The sequence below is a fragment of the Triticum aestivum genome, chromosome 7B, assembly GCF_018294505.1.
Source record: "Triticum aestivum cultivar Chinese Spring chromosome 7B, IWGSC CS RefSeq v2.1, whole genome shotgun sequence".
In the NCBI taxonomy this organism is placed as follows: Eukaryota; Viridiplantae; Streptophyta; class Magnoliopsida; order Poales; family Poaceae; genus Triticum; species Triticum aestivum.
In genome coordinates, this window is record NC_057813.1 from 756,961,334 (window position 1) to 756,981,978 (window position 20,645).

The 20,645-nt window shown below is 46.0% G+C and overlaps 1 protein-coding gene across 1 annotated transcript; it reads right to left on the reverse strand.

Annotated features, from left to right (window-relative positions):
* Window positions 1–18,469: 18,469 nt before the first annotated feature.
* LOC123159953 (cytosolic sulfotransferase 10) lies at window positions 18,470–19,799 on the reverse strand. The gene has a single exon (XM_044577763.1). The coding sequence runs from the start codon at window positions 19,745–19,747 to the stop codon at window positions 18,719–18,721; it is 1,029 nt and encodes a 342-aa protein (XP_044433698.1). The 5' UTR covers window positions 19,748–19,799; the 3' UTR covers window positions 18,470–18,718.
* Between the last annotated feature and the right edge of the window lie 846 nt (window positions 19,800–20,645).

Genomic DNA, 20,645 nt, shown 5'->3' on the forward strand with positions numbered 1-20,645 from the left:
ACAAAAATCTAATTGGTAAATTTATCCACCATTGCAATAGGTCGGGAATATTTCGTCCTTGACTCTTACCCATTATTCTAGGCCACATGTGTCATATTACATCCATGGACGGATGGATCAATCATCCCTACATAGATATATGTTGGTATCATCGTTGCACCAAGCAATTTTGAGCAATAATTCTTCCATGCTTTCTTCGATCAGAAGTAGCGATCATCCATACTCCGGGTATGTTGAGGATCATCTAAAGTTGCAAACCATTTAGTGCAGCAAACATATGTATGCTCCCGTAAAACCTCAAATCAACTTAACCACTTGCATGTGTGAATACGATAGACATATCATTTTGTTCTATATTTTCACGTCGCATGCAACATTTTCTGAATCTAAGACAAGCACAAGTTGTATCTCTTACATGTGTTTCAGAACCATTCATCTAATTACGAATGCAAGGATGTGCACGCATTGATACTCTACGCGAGATACATCCTAAATGAAAGTTGATAGCAAACCTAAAAACATAAAATAGAATGTAGTAATAAATAAAATTTCTTAGAAGTACATAACTTCTGGTATGCCAAAATTTCATGAATAAGTAAATTTCTCGTGTGCCAAAAAATAGACAAAGAAAAATAAGGAAGTATATTAAGAGTACATAACTTCAGGTATGCCGAAATTTCATGAAAACTAAAAGGTGGACACTAAGTTACTTGATACGTACCTATTATATATTAAGAATACATCAAGGGCCCACCAAAAAAATTAAAAACATACTTAATAAGTCCCGACATCTAACCGCTGATTTTCAAAGATAATTTACATTAATAAATCTTGACCAACCAACGTGAGAAATCTTATCCACCATCACACGCAGGCTACATAATGTGCACAATCGAAAAAATGCCCCAAAACAAATCCGTAGCACCAAGGTTAAGAACATCACACCCATGTCTCTTCCATATCCTCTGCGCCAGCCAGCCATCGTCTCTATAGTTTTGCGGCAACTTGCCCGGGTGATGGTGCCACTAGTGAGATCGATCGAGCCGCTCCTCCGAGTGACCATGTGTCTTCACCGTCATTCCACAATTCCCTCCCATGGGGCATGCCTTTGCTGTTGCCGTCTTCTATAAATATACATGGGAGTCCAGCAAAGCTAACATTGGTTCTGCTTACTACACGTCAAAGAAAAAATCTAACACGATAGTTTTAATGGATATGTATAAAATTTAAATACACTCTAACTTTATATACCAAACTGGAAAACACTTACAAAAAAATTAAAATTAAAATTAACATGGCAATTAGGAACATGAATAGCAATTTTTTTTGCAGGAACACATCGATAGCAAACTTACAGATGCCTACATGAAAAAATGGAGAGCTATAAAATTACTATCTATACAAAAATAACAGATCAACATGATAAAATGCTAGAGAAATAACACAAATATAATTTATGTGATGCGACTGGTCATAAGAAATGTTAGTATGGTATCAATAATTGGCATGTAAATTAACTGCATAACACATATATCTATATATCAATAAAAATTTGAACATACCTAAGAAAAAACTATGTTCGCAGAAGTATTATATTTCAAATGTCATCACACTTTGTTTTAGTTTTTCTGAACAAATCAAATAATCTGTTCTCATCATTGAACATTATAAAATTCTAGCGCGCGCACGAGTGGGCCACTTTGCTAGTTCCACTAAAAACACGAAAGCAATAGAGAAAACCCATCTAAAAAATTTCCATCAATTTTTATAATTCTTGAGACTACCACAAAGGTTGACTTACAGAAAAATAAAATTCACGAAAACAATATTGCAAGTAAAAACACGAAAACAATAGAGAAAAAATTGTACAATAAAAATGCCAGAAAAATCTAGAAATTGACATCAATATCACGGAATGTAGCGCAGCGAAAGAATTGTCTGTTATTACCTTCTTGGGCTGTGACGGCGATGTACCGGGACGTCTATTTCTTTCTCCGATGTCCATGGCCGGGGGCTTCATCGTGCCCATACATTCCGTGTTGACGTCATATGTGAGGATTATTTCACTATTCCAGAGTAGCCAATGGACGATGCAGTCATGGAGGACATAGGCATCACGTGGGTCAAAAAAATTCCCCGAACGGGATTTTGAAGTAGTAGGTCTCCACTTGGTGCTGCTGTCTTCGGATGATTTGGCGATGTGCACCATGATACTGCGTCCACCGTTTTAATAGGGCCCCAAATCAGCACCATGAATCGGAAGCCAATGCTGTCCTTAGCGGTGAGCAGCACAAAAACTAAAACCATTAAGCTGCGCGTGAAGGGCGGCCAACCAGCTATGCCACGTGAAGCAAGCTGGTTGGCCGTGGTGAGAAATCTTTTAGAATTTTTTTAGATTAAGGTATGGATTATTTTTAAATGTATTTTTCTAGATGAAGATGAGGACCTCTGGTATTTTTTAAATGTAGGGTGATGCAAAGTGGCATTTGCTGGTAGTCTGTTGTGGTAATTTTTTTCTTTTTACTTATTTTTTAGATTAAGGTGAGAATTTTGTTAGATGTTTTTTTAGACTGAGGCAAGGAATCTGTATTTTTTTAAATAAAAACATGCGCACAGCTTCCTGTCAAGTGGAGCTACAGGGTGGCTCCCCAACCGCTAGTGTAACAACATTTTGAGAAGAACTATGGTGCATGCGAGAGATATGTGCGGTCATCAATCACGGGATTGTACATGCACAATTCCGAATTGCAATTAGACAACTCGCTTCTGTTCGTGTTATGGCGACGGAGGATGATGAGGCCACCATGCGACGTCACTGGTTGGTTGCTGCAAAGAAGGTCAATGCCGCGACACAACAGGTAAGGCGTGAGGTTATTTCCCATGAAGCATGAATCAGGCGTTATGGCAGGGTAGACCTCATAGACCAGCGGACGCAGATTATGGTTCCTATTGCGCTTGGGTAGGCAAGGAAAGAAGGAGTCATGACGCCTCCCGGTTGAGTGACACGGCTGATGAAGGAGAGATCAAGGGTATCATGGCGAAGAAGCCTATATGTGGCGGCACATCCCATGAGAGTGGCTGGGTCCGATCGCACAAGGAACTCAAGAAGGAGATCCGCCGGTAGCGTCCGCTCGATCGCTGCCAGCGACACCCTATTGTGATGGCAGCGCTTCCATGGTGCCATTGTGCGTGCGTGCGGGTTTGATGGCCACTTCTAGGGTATAAGCAGCAAATTAGTTATGAGAGGTGGAATCAGTTACAATCGAAACTCCGATAGTATGTTTCTTTTTTTGCCATAGGACTATGTATCTACGTTGTTGATGCCGCCAAGAATTGGGGCAGGCCCTTAGGTGGCAGCAAGATACCACGACGAACGCAACCATACAGTGGATTGCCCTGCCACGACTTGGTGTGGGTGGTCCCCGGGGAGGGAACCCTAATCTCGTCTCAGTTCCACCTTCCCCTCTGTTCAACATTCTCAATTGATTGCATCGGCACTTCTTACTAACCGACTGTCCGAACCAATCACACATGTGAACATTCCGTCAGTCTGCATTACATTCTCGATTGACAATGCATGGGCAATTATGATTAGTACTCCCTACGCAAAGAAATATAAGAGCATTTATATTATTAAAGTAGTGATCTAAATACTTTTGTATTTCTTTACGGAGGGTGTAACTGACTAGATGAATGGTACATGCCACCCAATATCCAGGCAAGCCTATTTTCAGGCAAGATGGATATTCATAATTCTGTCAGCAATGAATGAACATCCCTTTTGCCAAGTCAATGTGCACCGCCTTGGTCTTGTTGGTATCCTGGGCCACCATGCTTATCTTCTTGTCACTTGGGATGAACAATAGGGGATTATGAGCGCTGTGCCTCCCAGCGGCTTGATCTTTTATATGCTCACAATTTTGGTTGATCCGCTCCAATACATCACTAGAATTTGGAATATTTTGATCCCCTACCCATCCTAGCACAATCAGATCCTCCTATTTATGCAACAATCCCCATCTCCCGATAGGCAGATCGGCCAGCTTGGATAAGCCGCGAAATCATTCCCTTTCCTCCCCCGATATCCTTCCTTTAATCTGAGCGACAAATCTGATCTCATAGCTCTCACCTTGTCCCTGATCCTCCCAATCCTTTTTCAGGGCGATTCTACTCCGGTGGCCTGATTTGATTTGGTTGCTTTCCTCTTTGCTACAAGCGCGTAGACTGCATTCCTTGTTTTGAACCATGATTCCCTCAGCCCGAACGAATCCTCTCCAGCGTAGGTTTCCTTGCCACTTACTCTTGTATCCCTCAATTCCAGATTTACCAGCAAATTCGCGGCTTACTCCGATCCAGATCACGGTCGCCCCCGACAGGGGCGACGTAATTTCCGCTCGTCATTCCTAACTTATCTATTTTTTACACAGTATTGTCGAAGATACTCATACAAACACATATACACTTACTCTTATAAACGCACGCACATACACCCAACCGCTATGAGCATCTTCGAACGACTAAGCTGGCACATCATCTTGAGACTAATAAAGTCACCACAGACGCCTTTTAGTTGACGGGAACATCTTCTCTCACTAAACATACATCGATGGAAGACCTGAAATAAATTCAGAAAAATGCGATCACCAATATAATGTCTTGGACTTGAACTCTGGTTGGATTGGGGATATCATTGTTCTTCCATCCATCCAACCACATGTCAGGCACTACCGACAAAGCTGGCCAAACCTGTCGGGCCAACCAGGCCAACCCGCTAGCACGTCGGCACGGCCCGCAATAGGCAGTCATGATACGGGCTTGGAGGCTGGGCACGCGGGCTGGCTTGGCATGGCCAGTTTATGTGTGTGTGTTCTAAAATACAGCCCGATATACCTAAAAACAGCCTAACATGCTAAAAAGGTATATAGCCTAGCATTGCTAAACGTGCCACGTGCCGGCCTGTTTATGAGCTCGGTCGTACCTGGGCTGGAGGAAAATCTGGACGCTCAGCTCGAGCTTTTGGGCTCAGCCCGAGTTTGCGTCGGCTCAGAGCGAGTTAGCACTAGTAGAAAAACACCTAATAGTCCCGGTTCGTAAGGGCCTTTAGTCCCGGTTCATGAACCGAGATTAATGGGTCGTTACTAATACCTTCACCCATTAGTCCCGGTTCAAACACGAACCGGGACCAATGTGCCTCCACGTGGCCCTGTGCGCCGAGCCCAGTCAGGGGGCCTTCGGTCCAGGTTGGTGGCACCAACCTAGACCAAAAGGCATCCACGCGTCAGCATTCCAGTGGCTGGGGTTTTTTTTTTGAAAGGAGTGGGGGGGGGGGGGGGGGGGTTGGGGGTTTTGGGGGGTTAATTTAGGTGTTTCATACTCCCTCCGTCACGGTTTAGAAGGCACGCTTGGAAATTCTCTAGGACCTAGGTGGTTATCTATTGGTTATGAGATTGGCTAAAAAATAGCATTCACACTACGCATGCATATAGAATAGTATATCGGAGAACTAATTAACTACTAGAAATAAATGTAATGCGCCCTAAACCTTGTCTATTGTGGAAACGCACGCAAATTTAACTATGCCTTCTAAACTGTGACGGAGGGAGTATATTGTGTTAGCTAGCTAATTAATAGAGAGAAGAGTCCTCTCTTATGTCCGTGCTTGGTCGACGCTACGTACTATATACATAAGTGGTCGAGAGAACCATTGAGTACAGAAGTTCGTCATGCATACCGAGAGAAGTGATCGATCGACCTCTCCTTCTCCGAGAGATTGGTCGAACAACAAATTTTCGTATCATGTATCCGACGCTACTGGCTACATACATGTACAATATGTATAAGATCTCTTAATTACAATCCCCTAGCAATTAAAATCAACTTCCACATGGTATTCTCCGGCTTTATTGATGACGTGGTCAAGAAAGAATCCCGCCAATTCCTCTTGAATTGCTTTCATGCGATCTGGTTCTAGGAGTTCATTCCGCATCTGCCACGTCTAATTGGAAGAAGGGGGTTAATTAATACATATATATGAATGAAACTCAACAGAAATGATGGTGTAATAAAATAAAATTGTGAATATTATTGCTTACGCACTTCATATTGTCTTTTAGAGTAGTCCCGCTTGTTTTTCAAAGTCGCGTTGTGGATGAACTCGCACAGGTAGTATCCACAGAAATCATTCCCTTGTTCCTGCCACAAGCACTTTACGAGAAATAGAGGTCAATCAAACTGATAATGAAGCATTATAAATGGCATTGATGAAAGTATAGCTATAGAATCAACGAGAGATGCGCGCAACTAGCTATCCAGTAGTACTTACTTTCGGGTATGTATATCGCAGCTCCTTCGGCAGTCCCGGAGATTCTGCGGTGAACTGTTTCCAAACCCTGCAAGACAAAGAAAATAATTATTATTACTTGAGATATCAGGAAATGAACAAAAAGTTGCCGATATGGTGCGATAATGATTGATTGAACTTACTTGTTGAGCAATTCAGTCATGTCCGCATAGGTTTCGTGATCTTTCCGTCTCGAGTCTAAGACGATTACTAGTCCCCGCTCAAGCTTAATCTCCAGAAGAACATAGTGGTACATGCGCACGCATGCATAACTCATCAATTACATTACTATAACCTCGCTCGAGTAATAAGGGAAACCGAATATGCACACGACAGTAACACTCACTTGCCGTTGTAAGGAAAGAGTATGGTATCTTGGTTTTGATTTTTGATCAACGATCGTAGCAAGTTGTCCTCGGCCTCTTTGACGTCCTTTTTAACCAGAAATTCATCTATGATATTTGTGTTAATGAACCCAATATCATAAATTTCTTGTTTTTTGCACTCGACGATCTTCAATCTACATAATATATTGAGGATAATTAATTATAAATACATGAAATGAAAGAGCTGAGCTATATATAGAGACTTAATGACAGAAATAGTACTTACAGACAGTAGCAAAAGACCATTAGTTTATCGAGGGCCTTTTGATTGAAGAACGCGAAGAACTCATCAAATAGAACAGTCAACAGATCAGTTGCAACGAGGTCGTGCTGCTCTTTAATATTCAGATACAAAGCATTCGTCCCCCAGACTCTCTGCAGGTTTTCATGTATCAATTATGGAATCTTCGCATCAATGTTGTCAGAGATTTTTCAACTTTGACGAGAGGCTTCCCGTACTCGTATCTGTGTTCGTCCACCTCCAAGAAATCAGGAAGTTGATCGTCAGGCAGGTAATCTTCAAGATTGCCATAACCGGCCACCGTCCCCGGAGCATTAGCGACGATGTTGCCCCTAGACACATTGAGCGGGGGGCACGATTGGTTTGCTTGTTCGCCGAGCTGGTCAATTTTTTTCGCAGCTGCTCGTTCTCTTGACCTTAGATGTCTGACAGTACTTCCCGACCGCTCCGCTTGGAGATATGTCTGTTCAGTAATGCGCTCATAGTTGGTTCTCGGCGGAGACTTTGCCGGTTCCTCAGGGCATCGAGAGTGCGCTTTGCTTTCACCGGATCTACCTTCTCCTCCGGAGGTGGATGTCTCTTTGCTTTCACCCCTTTAAAGAACTCCTTCACGTGGGTCCGCACGATCGTATCTTTTCCTCCTCGGTCCTCTCGTACGGTAACTTCTCTAGAGGCTTGAGAGGTGGATCGTATCTGTATTGCCTCCCGCCTCTGGTTGTGCTGCTAGACGCCGGAGCAGACGGAGCGGCTGCGGCGTCTATCTTCTTTCGTGCTTGCTTACGAGGCGGAGGAGAAGGAGTACGACGCGCCAGAGCAGCCGGGGCGGCGGCGGGTCTCTTCCGCCCTTGCTGGCGAGGCGGAGAAGGAGGAGGCTGCTGGCTGCTCGGGAGCGCCGGCGTAGGCGGAGAAGGAGGCGGAGTGCCGCCACGCGTGCCCTGATCGTCACTCGCCGGAGGAGGAGGCGGTGGAGGAGGCGGAGTGCCCTGACTCGCCGGAGGAGGAGGAGGAGGCGGAGGTGTCTAGTTCAGAAGGTTGATGAGCTCCTTCCGCCATAGGCATGGAGTCTTCAGAGCAGAACCCAGCCTAGTCTCCCCTTCACCGGTAGGGTGGTCAAGCAGGAGGTCATCAAATCCCTCCGTTATTTCATCCACCATCACCTTAGCATGTCCTTCTGGAATCAGTCGGCAGTGATAAGTTGCTCAGGATCCAGTAGGATAAACAGAGCCAACAGCCGCCTTGACCTTCAAATTCATCCATCGCGCCATAATGTGGCAATGTTGAGACTCCGAGATAGCATCCACGGGATAGCTGGCAGGAGCCGTCAAGTCATGCTCCGGCTGAAGCAGCTCGGTGGAAGCCACGCTGCTTCTCCGCTGAGATGGCGGGGTAGCTCCGGGGGAAGCTTCGGCAGGTCGTTTGCTGCGATCTGCTGCTTCTCGTTCCTCTTGTCGTTCCTCTAGCCCCATTACCCTTTCGTGCAGCGCCTGCAGTTGGCCCTGCTCCAGTTTCTTCCTCCTCTCGTGGGTTTTGTAACCCCCTGCGTCCGGAAAACCAACCTTCCACAGAATGGAGCCTGGCGTGCCTCGTGTCCGTCCAGGGTGCTCAGGATTCCCGAGGGCCATTTTGAGCTCGTCCTTCTCCCTATCTGGAACGAACGTCCCTTGCTGCGCTGCATTGATATAGTGTCGAAGGTTCTTGAGGGGTATTTGCAGTTGCTCGTCCGTCCAACGGCACTCCCCTGATACAGGGTCCAAGGTTCCGCCAGCCCCGAACAACCAAGTTTGGCTACGGTCTGGCCATCCCATTGTCTCTGGTTCGATCCCTTTTTCAAGCAGATCATTCTCAGCCTTGGACCACTTAGGCCGGGCTTGCAGGTAGCCACCTGACCCCGTGCGATGGTGAAGCTTCTTCTTCGCAGCATTTTGCTTATTCGTCGCCGACATCTTCTTACTCTTTTCCGATGTCTTGTGGGCCACAAATGCGGGCCAGTGATCTTTGATCTTCTCATATTTGCCGATGAATTCTGGTGTATTTTTTTTTTGACAAAATGGTTCAACTCTTTCCTCCACCTCCTGAATAGTGTTGCCATCTTCTTAAGAGCACAAGACTTGATTAATTGCTCTTTAACTGGCTTCTCCGGATCCTCCTCTGGCGATAGGGTGAAATTTGCCTTCAGCTGAGTCCAAAGATCTTCTTTCTGCATATCATTGACATAAGACACCTCAGGGTCGTCCTTAGGCTTATACCATTGCTGGATGCTGATCGGGATCTTGTCCCTAACAAGAACCCCGCACTGAGCAGAAAATGCGTTCTTTGTCCTGATGGGTTCAATCGGTTCGCCGTCAGGCGCGATTTCTATGATCTCAAACCTTTCATCCGAGCTCAACTTTTTCTTCGGGCCTCGTCTCCTTACCGAAGTTGTGCTCGATCCGGAGGGCTAGAAATTAAAAGGAAGAAAGACGAGAGTAATCAATATATGTACATATACCAAAACGATGGATGCATCAATTAACTAGTTAGCACGGGCTTAACTAATATATATATATACCTGGCCGGACTCGGTTCGGTCACCGGAGCAGTCAGCACGGTCTCCTTCTTGTACCTCCATTGTGTCACCGGAGCCATCATGAACATATCCCTCTTCTTGTACCGGCATTAATGGGTCGAAGCCATCATGAACATAGCCCTCTTCTTCACCCAGTCCTTCCAGCTGACAATCGGTGTCGTTGAGAAATGACACAACTTCATCACTTTCTTGTGCGATTATGTGCCCCAACATCGCTTCTGTTGCTTCATCTCGGGAGTGCTCCATAGTTTCTGCAAATATTTACAACATGTCAATTATTATTCAAACATGGTACAGATGGATATATATATATATATATATATATATATTAGTGGCAAACGTAGAACTAGCTAGCTAATCACAATAAGGAATCATGTTAGTGGCCTTGACGCTGTTTCTCTAGGGTTTGGGGTCGCCTCGACACAACGCTTCAAGGGTTTGGGGTGGCCTCGACGACAACGCTCTTTTAACTTGGTAAATTTGGGTGGCCTCGAGAGTTTTGGTCGAGCGAGAGGGCCGAGGGGGGTGCTGCCGTTGTATAGGTTATCACGGTCGAGAGGGGGTATATATATCGACCGCCCCTCATGTCGAAGTTATCTCGAGGGGGCGGCGAGGGCGAAGGCGAGCAGCCTGACGGCGACAGACCCGAGAAAACATAAGAAAATGAAGAAGAAATAAAAAGAGGAGAAGAAGAAAGGAATAGAGGAGAAGATCGAAGAAAAAAAAGAAGAAGCAAAAGAGGAGAAGAAGAAAGGAATAGAGGAGAAGAAGAAAAAATAGAATAATAGAGGAGAAGAAGAAAAAATATAATTTTTTCTATTTTTTCTTCTTCTCCTCTATTCCTTTCTTCTTCTCCTCTTCCTTTTCTTCTTTTTTTTTCTTCTTATTTATTTCTCCTCTATTCCTTTCTTTCTTCTTCTCCTCTTCTTTTTCTTCTTCTCCCTCGAGAAAGGAAAATAATTAAGAAAAAGGAAGAAAAGAGGAAGAAGGAAGAAGGAAGAAGAAGAAGAAAGGAATAGAGGAGAAGAAGAAAAAATAGAAATTTCTTTTCTATTTTTTCTTCTTCTCCTCTATTCCTTTCTTCTTCTCCTCTTCTTTTTCTTCTTTTTTCTTTTTCTTATTTATTTCTCCTCTTCTTTTCCTCTCCTCTTCTTCTTTCTTTCCTCTTCTTATTTTCTTCTTTCCTATCCTTCTTTTTCTAAAATTGTAACTTTTGAATATATAAAACTTTTCTAAAATTGTAACTTTCTATATATGAACAAAAAAACATTTTTAACATATATATTTAGCAAATTGTAGCCACATACATCACATACACATAGACATTATAGCCACATACACATATACATCACATATGAACAAAAAAATAAACTAATAAAAATAAAAAAACATATAGCAACATATGAACAAAAACATATAGCCACATACATACACATACATTATATATAGATGAAAAACAATTAAACTAATAAAAAAAACAGAGCTGGCCGGGCAGAGGGGCATGGCGGCAGCGGTGGCGCCGGCGAGGCAGGGCAGGGGTGCAGGAGCGAGGCAAGGCAGGGGCGCGAGGCAGGTGCTCACAGGGGGGTGACGGGGCACGATGGGCGGCGTCGGGGCGCGGGGAGCGGCGCCGGCGTCGGGGCAGATGGCGACGAGGGCAGCGGCGACGGTGAGGTGGACCAGCCTGACGGCGTCGGAGGCGGCGACGATGACGAGATGGAGCAGCCTGATGGCGTCGGAGGCGGCGGCAACGAGGAGGTGGAGCAGCCTGACGGCTCGGCGGCGACGGCGACGAGGCAGAGCAGCGGGCGTCGGGCGGAGAAGAAAGGGATGGATTTTGGAGAAACTGCTAAGTGCTAGTTATATATGAAGAGAATTGGTCCCGGTTCGTGAAACCAACCGGGACTAATGCCCCCTTTAGTCCCGGTTGGTGCCACCAACCGGGACCAAAGGCCAACCGGGACCAAAGGCCTCTTTTCAGCAGCCCAAAGGGCGGGAAGCGAGCGGCCTTTGGTACCGGTTGGTGGCACCAACCGGGACTAATGCCCCCCATTTAGTCCCGGTTGGTGCCACCAACCGGGACCAATGGACCCTGTGCTGCACGCGTCAGGGCCAAAGTTTAGTCCTACCTCGCTAGTTGAGAGGGGCGCGCAGTGGTTTATAAGCCCCACTGCTGCTCCCCTCTCGAGCTCTTCTCCACTGTAGGCTTGCAGGCCTATTTGCTACTGCTTTGCCTGATGGTCCTTCTGGGCCTACTGCGGGCCTGAATCCTGGCCCATGGTAGGGTTTCTAATCGTATTCAGGCCGTGGGGGCCCAGAAGGAGGCATTTTTTTGTTTTCTTTCTTGCTTTATTTATTTTATTTTGTTTCTACTTACAACAAAATACTTGTTGTTGCTATTTTTAATTATTTTCCAGTTTTTTTGTTTTGTTTTCTGCATTATTTATTTTCTTTTGTTTTTTGCTTTATTTTTTAATTCTTTTTTGCTTTTAGTTTTAGAAAAATTATAAACTTTCTGTTAGTGCCATTAGTTTTCAAATTTGAAAACATTTCTTTTGTTTTTTTTGTTTTCTTTCTTGCTTTATTTATTTTATTTTGTTTCTACTTACAACAAAATACTTATTGTTTCTATTTTTAATTGTTTTTTTGTTTTGTTTTCTGCATTATTTATTTTCTTTTGTTTTTTGCTTTATTTTTTAATTCTTTTTGCTTTCAGTTTTAGAAAAATTATAAAATTTCCGTTAGTGCCATTAGTTTTCAAATTTGAAAACACTTTTTTTTTATTTCTTGCTTTATTTATTTTATTTTGTTTCTACTTACAACAAAATACTTATAGTTGCTATTTTTAATTATTACAAGGGCCGAACCATAAGACATTAAAGCATTTCAAATGAACTATGAAAAAGTTGAAAGTTGGCATGGTATCATAAATTCACCCACATAGCATGTGCATGTACAAAACGGACAATGGTATCATACTCGTCTGTTACAAAGTTGGCATGGTATCATCATAATAGTTGCGGGAGAAAGTCTTCACTTTTTCTTCGCTTGTGTCATTTGCTTATTGCGCCGTAACCATGGATAATCTTCATCGCTTATCAGGATGCTGGGGTCAGCCTTGACTTTGAAGGGAGGAATTTCATGAAACTTTTCATAATCTTCAGACATGTCTGTCTTGCCCTCCACTCCCACGATGTCCCTTTTTCCTGAAAGAACTATGTGGCGCTTTGGCTCATCGTATGATGTATTCGCTTCCATATCTTTTGTTTTTCTCGGTCTGGTAGACATATCCTTCACATAGATAACCTGTGCCACATCATTGCTAGGACGAACTGTTCATCAGTGTACCCAAGATTTTTCAGATCCACTGTTGTTGTTCCGTACTGTGGGTCTACCTGTACCCCGCCTCCTGACAGATTGACCCATTTGCACTTAAACAAAGGGACCTTAAAATCATGTCCGTAGTCAAGTTCCCATATGTCCACTATGTAACCATAAGATGTGTCCTTTCCCCTCTCGGTTGTTGCATCAAAGCGGACACCGCTGTTTTCGTTGGTGCTCTCTTGATCTTGGTCAATCGTGTAAAATGTATTCCCATTTATCTCGTATCCTTTCCAAATCGTAACAGTCGAAGATGGTCCCATGGACAACAAGTACAGCTCATCAAAAAAAGTGTTGTCACCTCTGAGACGTGCTTCCAACCAACTGCTGAAAGTCCTGATGTGTTCACATGTAATCCAGTCGTCGCACTGCTCCGGGTGTTTGGAGTGCAGACTATTCTTGTGTTCATCGACATACGGGGTCACCAAGGTAGAGTTCTTTAGAACTGTGTAGCGTGCTTGAGACCAAGAATATCCGTCCCTGCATATTATTGAGTCCCTTCCAAGCGTGCCTTTTCCAGTCAGTCTTCCCTCATACCGCGATTGAGGGAGACCTATCTTATTAAGGCCAGGAATGAAGTCAACACAAAACCCGATGACATCCTCTGTTTGATGGCCCATGAAGATGCTTCCTTCTGGTCTAGCGCGGTTACGGACATATTTCTTTAGGACTCCCATGAACCTCTCAAAGGGGTACATATTGTGTAGAAATATGGGGCCCAAAATGACAATCTCATAAACTAGATGAACTAGGACGTGCATGATGATATTGAAGAAGGATGGTGGGAACACCTGCTCGAAACTGACAAGACATTGCACCACATCACTCCTTAGCCTTCGTATGATTTCTGGATCGATCACCTTCTGAGAGATTGCATTGAGGAATGCACATAGCTTCACAATGGCTAATCGGACGTTTTCCGGTAGAAGCCCCTCAATGCAACCGGAAGTAGTTGCGTCATAATCACGTGGCAGTCATGAGACTTTAGGTTCTGAAACTTTTTCTCTAACATATTTATTATTCTTTTTATATTCGACGAGAAGCCAGTCGGGACCTTCATACTAAGAAGGCATTCAAAGAAGATTTCCTTCTCTTCTTTGGTAAGAGCATAGCTGGCAGGACCTTCATACTGCTTTGGAGGCAATGCCGTCTTTTTTGTGCAAACATTGCAGGTCCTCCCGTGCCTCAGCTGTATCTTTTGTCTTCCCATACACGCCCAAGAAGCCTAGCAGGTTCACGCAAAGGTTCTTCGTCACGTGCATCACGTCGATCGAAGAGCGGACCTCTAGGTCTTGCTAGTAGGGTAGGTCCCAAAATATAGATTTCTTCTTCCACATGGGTGCGTGTCCCCCAGCGTCATTCGGAACAGCTAGTCCGCTGGGACCCTTTCCAAAGATTACATGTAAATCATTGACCATAGCAAGTACGTGATCACCGGTACGCATGGCGGGCTTCCTCCGGTGATCTGCCTCGCCTTTGAAATGCTTGCCTTTCTTTCGACATTGATGGTTGGTCGGAAGAAATCGACGATGGCCCAGGTACACATTCTTCCTGCAGCTTCCCAGGTATATACTATCGGTTTCAAGTAAACAGTGCGTGCATGCGTGGTATCCCTTGTTTGTCTGTCCTGAATGGTTACTGAGAGCGGGCCAATCATTGATGGTCATGAACAGCAACGCCTTTAGGTGAAATTCCTCCTGTTTGTGCTCATCTCACGTACGTACACCGTTTCTATTCCATAGCTGTAAAAGTTCTTCAACTAATGGCCTTAGGTACACATCAATGTCGTTGCCGGGTTGCTTAGGGCCTTGGATGAGAACTGGCATCATAATGAACTTCCGCTTCATGCACATCCAAGGAGGAAGGTTATACATACATAGAGTCACTGGCCAGGTGCTGTGATTGCTGCTCTGCTCCCCGAAAGGATTAATGCCATCCGCACTTAAAGCAAACCATACGTTCCTTGGGTCACTTGCAAACTCATCCCAGTACTTTCTCTCGATTTTTCTCCACTGCGACCCGTCAGCGGGTGCTCTCAACTTCCCGTCTTTCTTACGGTCCTCACTGTGCCATCGCATCAACTTGGCATGCTCTCCGTTTCTGAACAGACGTTTCAACCGTGGTATTATAGGATCATACCACATCACCTTCGCAGGAACCCTCTTCCTTGGGGGCTCGCCGTCAACATCACCAGGGTCATCTCGTCTGATCATATACCGTAATGCACCGCATACCGGGCATGCGTTCAGATCCTTGTACGCACCGCGGTAGAGGATGCAGTCATTAGGGCATGCATGTATCTTCTGCACCTCCAATCCTAGAGGGCATACGACCTTCTTTGCTGCGTATGTACTGTCGGGCAATTCGTTACACTTTGGAAGCTTCTTCTTCAATATTTTCAGTAGCTTCTCAAATCCTTTGTCAGGCACAGCATTCTCTGCCTTCCACTGCAGCAATTCCAGTACGGTACCGAGCTTTGTGTTGCCATCTTCGCAATTGGGGTACAACCCTTTTTTGTGGTCCTCTAACATGCGATCGACCTTCAGCTTCTCCTTTTGACTTTCGCATTGTGTCCTTGCATCGACAATGACCCGGCGGAGATCATCATCATTGGGCACATCGTCTGGTTCCTCTTGATCTTCAGCAGCTTCGCCTGTTGCAGCATCATCGTGCACATCGTTTGGTTCCTCTTGATCTTCAGTAGCATCACCGTATTCAGGGGGCACATAGTTGTCATCGTACTTTTCTTCTTCGACGTCTTCCACCATAACCCCTATTTCTCCGTGCCTCGTAAACATTATAGTGTGGCATGAAACCCTTGTAAAGCAGGTGAGTGTGAAGGATTTTTCGGTCAGAGTAAGACTTCATATTCCCACATATAGGGCGTGGACAACACATAAAACCATTCTGCTTGTTTGCCTCAGCCACTTTGAGAAATTCATGCACGCCCTTAATGTACTCGGAGGTGTGTCCTGAACCGTACATCCATTGCCGATTCATCTGCGTGCATTATATATAATTAAGTGTGTCAAAAATCATTACAGAACATCATGAATAGATAATTAAGTGACCAAATTAATAGAAATTCATCATCACATTAAAACCAAAGTACATACATAGTTCTCACCTAACAACATAAAGCTCTGCAGAGCATCTAAATTAATCAAACCATACATTGAAACTGTGAAAAACATTTCAATGCGAAAACAAATGCGATAATATTCGCAACCAATGTAACAACTGATCCAACGGCGTAATGATACCAAGCCTCGGTATGAATGGCATATTTTCTAATCTTTCTAATCTTCAAGCGCATTGCATCCATCATGATCTTGTGATCATCCACGACATCCACAACATGCAACTCCAATATCATCTTCTCCTCCTCAATTTTTCTAATTTTTCCTTCAAGAAATTGTTTTCTTCTTCAACTAAATTAAACCTCTCGACAATAGGGTCGGTTGGAATTTCCGGTTTAACAACCTCCTAGATAAATAAAATCTATGTCACGTTGGTCGGCATAATTGTCATAAACAATAGATGAACCAATAGTTACGAAAAGATAATATATACCACATCCGAATCATAGACATGATGAGGGCCGACGGAGGCGGATACCAAAACCATCGCACTATATAAGATGCAATAATAAAAGTAAGAAAATTATACAAGTATCTATATAAACATACAAGTAACAATTTTTTTTCCTTTCAGAAAGAAGGTAAGAACAAGAGGCTCACCACGGTGGTGCCGGTGACGAGATCAGCGTCGGCGATCGACGGCGGTGAAGACGGGGAAGGGACGTGACGGACCGCTAAACCTAGACAAATATTGAGGAAATGGAGTTTGGAGGTCGAGCTTGGAGAGGAGAAAGCTTAATGGCTCGGGCATTCCATCGAACACCTCGTGTGCATTGGAGGTGAGCTAGAGCACCACAAAGCTCTCTCCTCGCCGGCCATGAAAAACAGAGCAGTGAGAGTGCTCTGCTCGCGGGCGTGGGGTATATATAGGCAATTAATTGGTCCTGGTTGGTGGTATGAACTGGGACTAATGGGCGGCCTTTGGTCCCGGTTCAGGCCTCCAACCGGGACCAATGATGATGGGCCAGGAGCGAGGACCGTTGGTCCCGGTTCGTCTCATCCACCGGGACCAAAAGGTCCAGATGAACCGGGACCAATGGCCCACGTGGCCCGGCCAGCCCACGGGGTTCACGAACCGGGTCCAATGCCCCCATTAGTCCCGGTTCTGGATTGAACCGGGACTAATGGGCTGACCGGCCTGGACCAATGCCCCCTTTTCTACTAGCGTAGGCTCGGCCCGCAACACAAAAAGGCCGAGCCGAGCTGCACAATTGGGCTCGTTTTTACCTCGAACCGAGCCAGGCTCGACTCGGGCTGACTCGCGAGCCCAAAGCTCGCACGGCAGAGCAGCCCAGTGCATCCCTTAGCAAGTTAGCAAGCAGCCCAAGCCCATAGCAGTACGCTGCCTTGGTCCAGTTATGCACATCTCCACGCCCGCACGATACGAGAAAGAGAGAGTCGCTGTAGCAGCCTCCATAGGGTTTCCTCGCTGCCGCCAGCAGCATGCCGGACGCCAACGCCGGCTTGCCGCTCGTCCGCCCTTCGTCCTTCACCTTGTCGGCGTTCTCTTCCTGCTCGCCACCGCTGTCGATGGAGTCGACCACTTGCTCGCTCCCTTCATCGTCGCGGCCGTGCTCTGTGTTGGAACCGCTCTCTCACACGGATGGCTGGAGCCTGGAGGTAGACGAAGGAGTACAAGCAGATATTTTTGGTGGCCTTTTCTCACTTCTATTTTCCTGGCACTGTCAAGCAAACATGGTACAACTCTTAAGTAGCAGACTCACGCATGCATAGCCGGCCCGTCATGCTAGCCACTAACTGAATGACCCACACGACCTAGCATGCAGGGAACGAGCCCACGATCTAACTACCAGCTAACTCCATGCGCACTCAACGCGCTCCCACATGGCAGTGACTTGGAGCACGCAGGCTTGGCGAGCCTGCCATGCTGCACCGAGCTAGGGCAAAGCCCGGGTCGAGCTCCGTTTTGAGGCTCGCCGGAGCATTGAGCTTGGCTCGACTCGGCCCGAGGAACGGCGAGCTTTTGGCAGGCTCGGCCCGAGCTGGCTCGAGTTGGCTCACGTCCAGGTATAGCCGGAGGACATAGCACGTGGGCTGGCACAACACGACCCGGCTAATAATCGTGTCACAACGAGCCGTGCCATGCCAGGCCCGATTAAGGTGGGTCGGGGCACAATTTATTTTTCTAAAACCATGGAAATTTTACGAAATTGACATTGGTATTTTTTTTCTTAAATACACCATGTCAATTTTGATAATTACTCTATGGTATTTTATTATGTGTAGGATGGAAAATTCAGTCATTTTTGTTTAATATACAGCATGGAAATTTTGCAATTGCGCCGTAGTCGCATGGTAAGTTTTAATATTTTCTGTCATGTCCATTTCTATTCTAGGAAAGGATGGCAAATTTAGTCATTTATGTACTCTAGAGCATGGCAATTTTGTAGTTGCATCGTAGTCACATGGCAAATGTAGATACTTTTTCATATTTTTTATATTTCCTTGCATTCCCTTATTCTCGTTACAACCAAAAGAGTAGCCCGTCGTGATCTGGTCTCATGGCGCCATCCGACAACTCCTTCACACGAACGTGCCACACTTACTAGGAGTAACAAAGGGATGAGGAGATCGTCCATGCTGCGTGGGCACTTCACAGCAGTGCATGCATACACACAGAATTAAAAAGCAGAAAACGCGCGTTCATGCAGACGCCTCTCTGACGTCAAAGGTGAATCCCGAGCCTTGCAGCGCGTCCTCGACGATCTTATCCAGCCTCTCCGCCATGGCCGGAGTGATGTGGTTGCTCCAGTCCCCGGGCACACCCTTCCTGAAGAAGGACTCGTGCGCCAATGGACCATGGCTGCCACTCTTGTTCACGTCCATGTTCTTGAGACTCTCGAGGCTGCACAGCTCCACGATGTCCTGCACGACCCCGGTTGCCTCCTCCTGGACGGAGAAGGCGCACCCCATGAACTCCGCCAGCTTCTTCACGTTGCTCTCAGGGTTCCGAAGCATCTCCTCGTACCGGAGGAAGAGCACCTTCTCAGGCTGCCTCCTGCTCGCCTCCCAGTACCCCAGCACGTGGCGCCACAGCGGGCCACTGACACATATGCCATCACAGAACAGCTCGAAGGCCTCCTCGAACGTGTACGGCGGCGGCTCCTCGCCGGTTCGTGCTCTCGCAGCGGCGGCCGCCACTGTCTTCTTGGTGAAGAACCACGAGGAGACGAATGCGTCCTTGGGGTCCCGGCAGATGTAGACGATCCTGCAGCCGGACTCCTCCGCAGTGATGCGCCCTGGCAGGAGGGAGTATGGCAGGTGTGTCGAGAGCACGCGTGGCGAAGGGAGCGCCGCCACCACGTGGCCCATGGATTGCGCGTACTGCAGCTCCAAGTACTGGACGATGTCGTGGGGGTTGCGGCGGCGGAGCGGGTGGTCGAGGCCACGCAGCGGGTGCTCGGCCCGGTTGCGCGTGGCGAAGGCGAGGGCCTTGAGCCAGGTGGTGCCGCACTTGGGGAAGCTGGCGAGGAGGACGTCCGACGGCCTTGGCTCGAAGATGGAGTGGACGGCCGGAACGCCCTGGAGGAACTTCTCCAGCAGCCAGAACCCGCCGTACTGCCTCAGACGGAACGGCGGGAACCGCGTCTCCAGTGGAAGCGAGGTGATGTCAAGCTCGCCAATAGCGGTCGCACAGGCATCCGTGGACAATGGCATCATGCTCATGCTCATGCTGCCCACTTTTATTTTACTCTACTAGTGTAGCTGTTCTGGCTGTAGCCGACACGTCCTTTTATATACGTACGTACGTACTCGTGTGCTAGTGCCCAAAAAAGAATTAATTATGAGGCGCTCAATATTACTACTTCCTCCGTCACGGTTTAGAAGGCGCACTTGCAAAAATCTCTGGGACCTAGGTGGTTATCTATTGACTATGGGATGGGCTAAAAAATAGCATTCACATTACGTATGCATATAGGAATAGTATATTATAGTACTACTTAGCTACTAGAAATAAATGCAATCCGCCCTAAACCTTGTCTATTGTAAAAACGCACGCAAATTTAATTATGAGGCGCTCAATATTACTAGTTGAAACATAAATTCTGCAAGATGACCTTAATTATAATCCGGATCAAATAAATTAATTAATGCAAGTGAGAGCCCCAGCTGTTAAACAAGAAATTATGGCTCGGATGATTAGATTATTTGTGGTGGAACAGCATGCTCATCGTTTCCTTTTCTGGATTTGTTTCAGGCTCTCCGGTGATGCCTGTTCGGTATGAGATCTCGAATAGAGGTAGGAGGGTATGTACATGTATGTAAACATCTACATTTGTATGGTGTCAATAAATGTCCCAGCTGGCGAAGGAGACATCCCAGCTACGTCCGTGGAGCTAGCGAAGCTAGGAGACGTCCCAGCTGCGTCGGTTGAGCTGGCGAGGCAGACGTCCCAGCTGCCCCGTGATGCGTTGGTGAAGAGGCCAAGATATATCTCTGCCACTAACATGCACGTGTATAACATGAGCCATCAATAAGCCAGAAACTACTACACACTTATCTATTAAGATATTAGGCTCTCTTAATTTGAAGCCGTCTGGAGCATTGAGGCCAGTGGGATCATCATGAG

Bases quoted from the DNA above. Each gene is read 5' to 3' on its own strand.
- LOC123159953 (XM_044577763.1), bottom strand. From the start codon at position 19,747: ATGAGCATGAGCATGATGCCATTGTCCACGGATGCCTGTGCGACCGCT.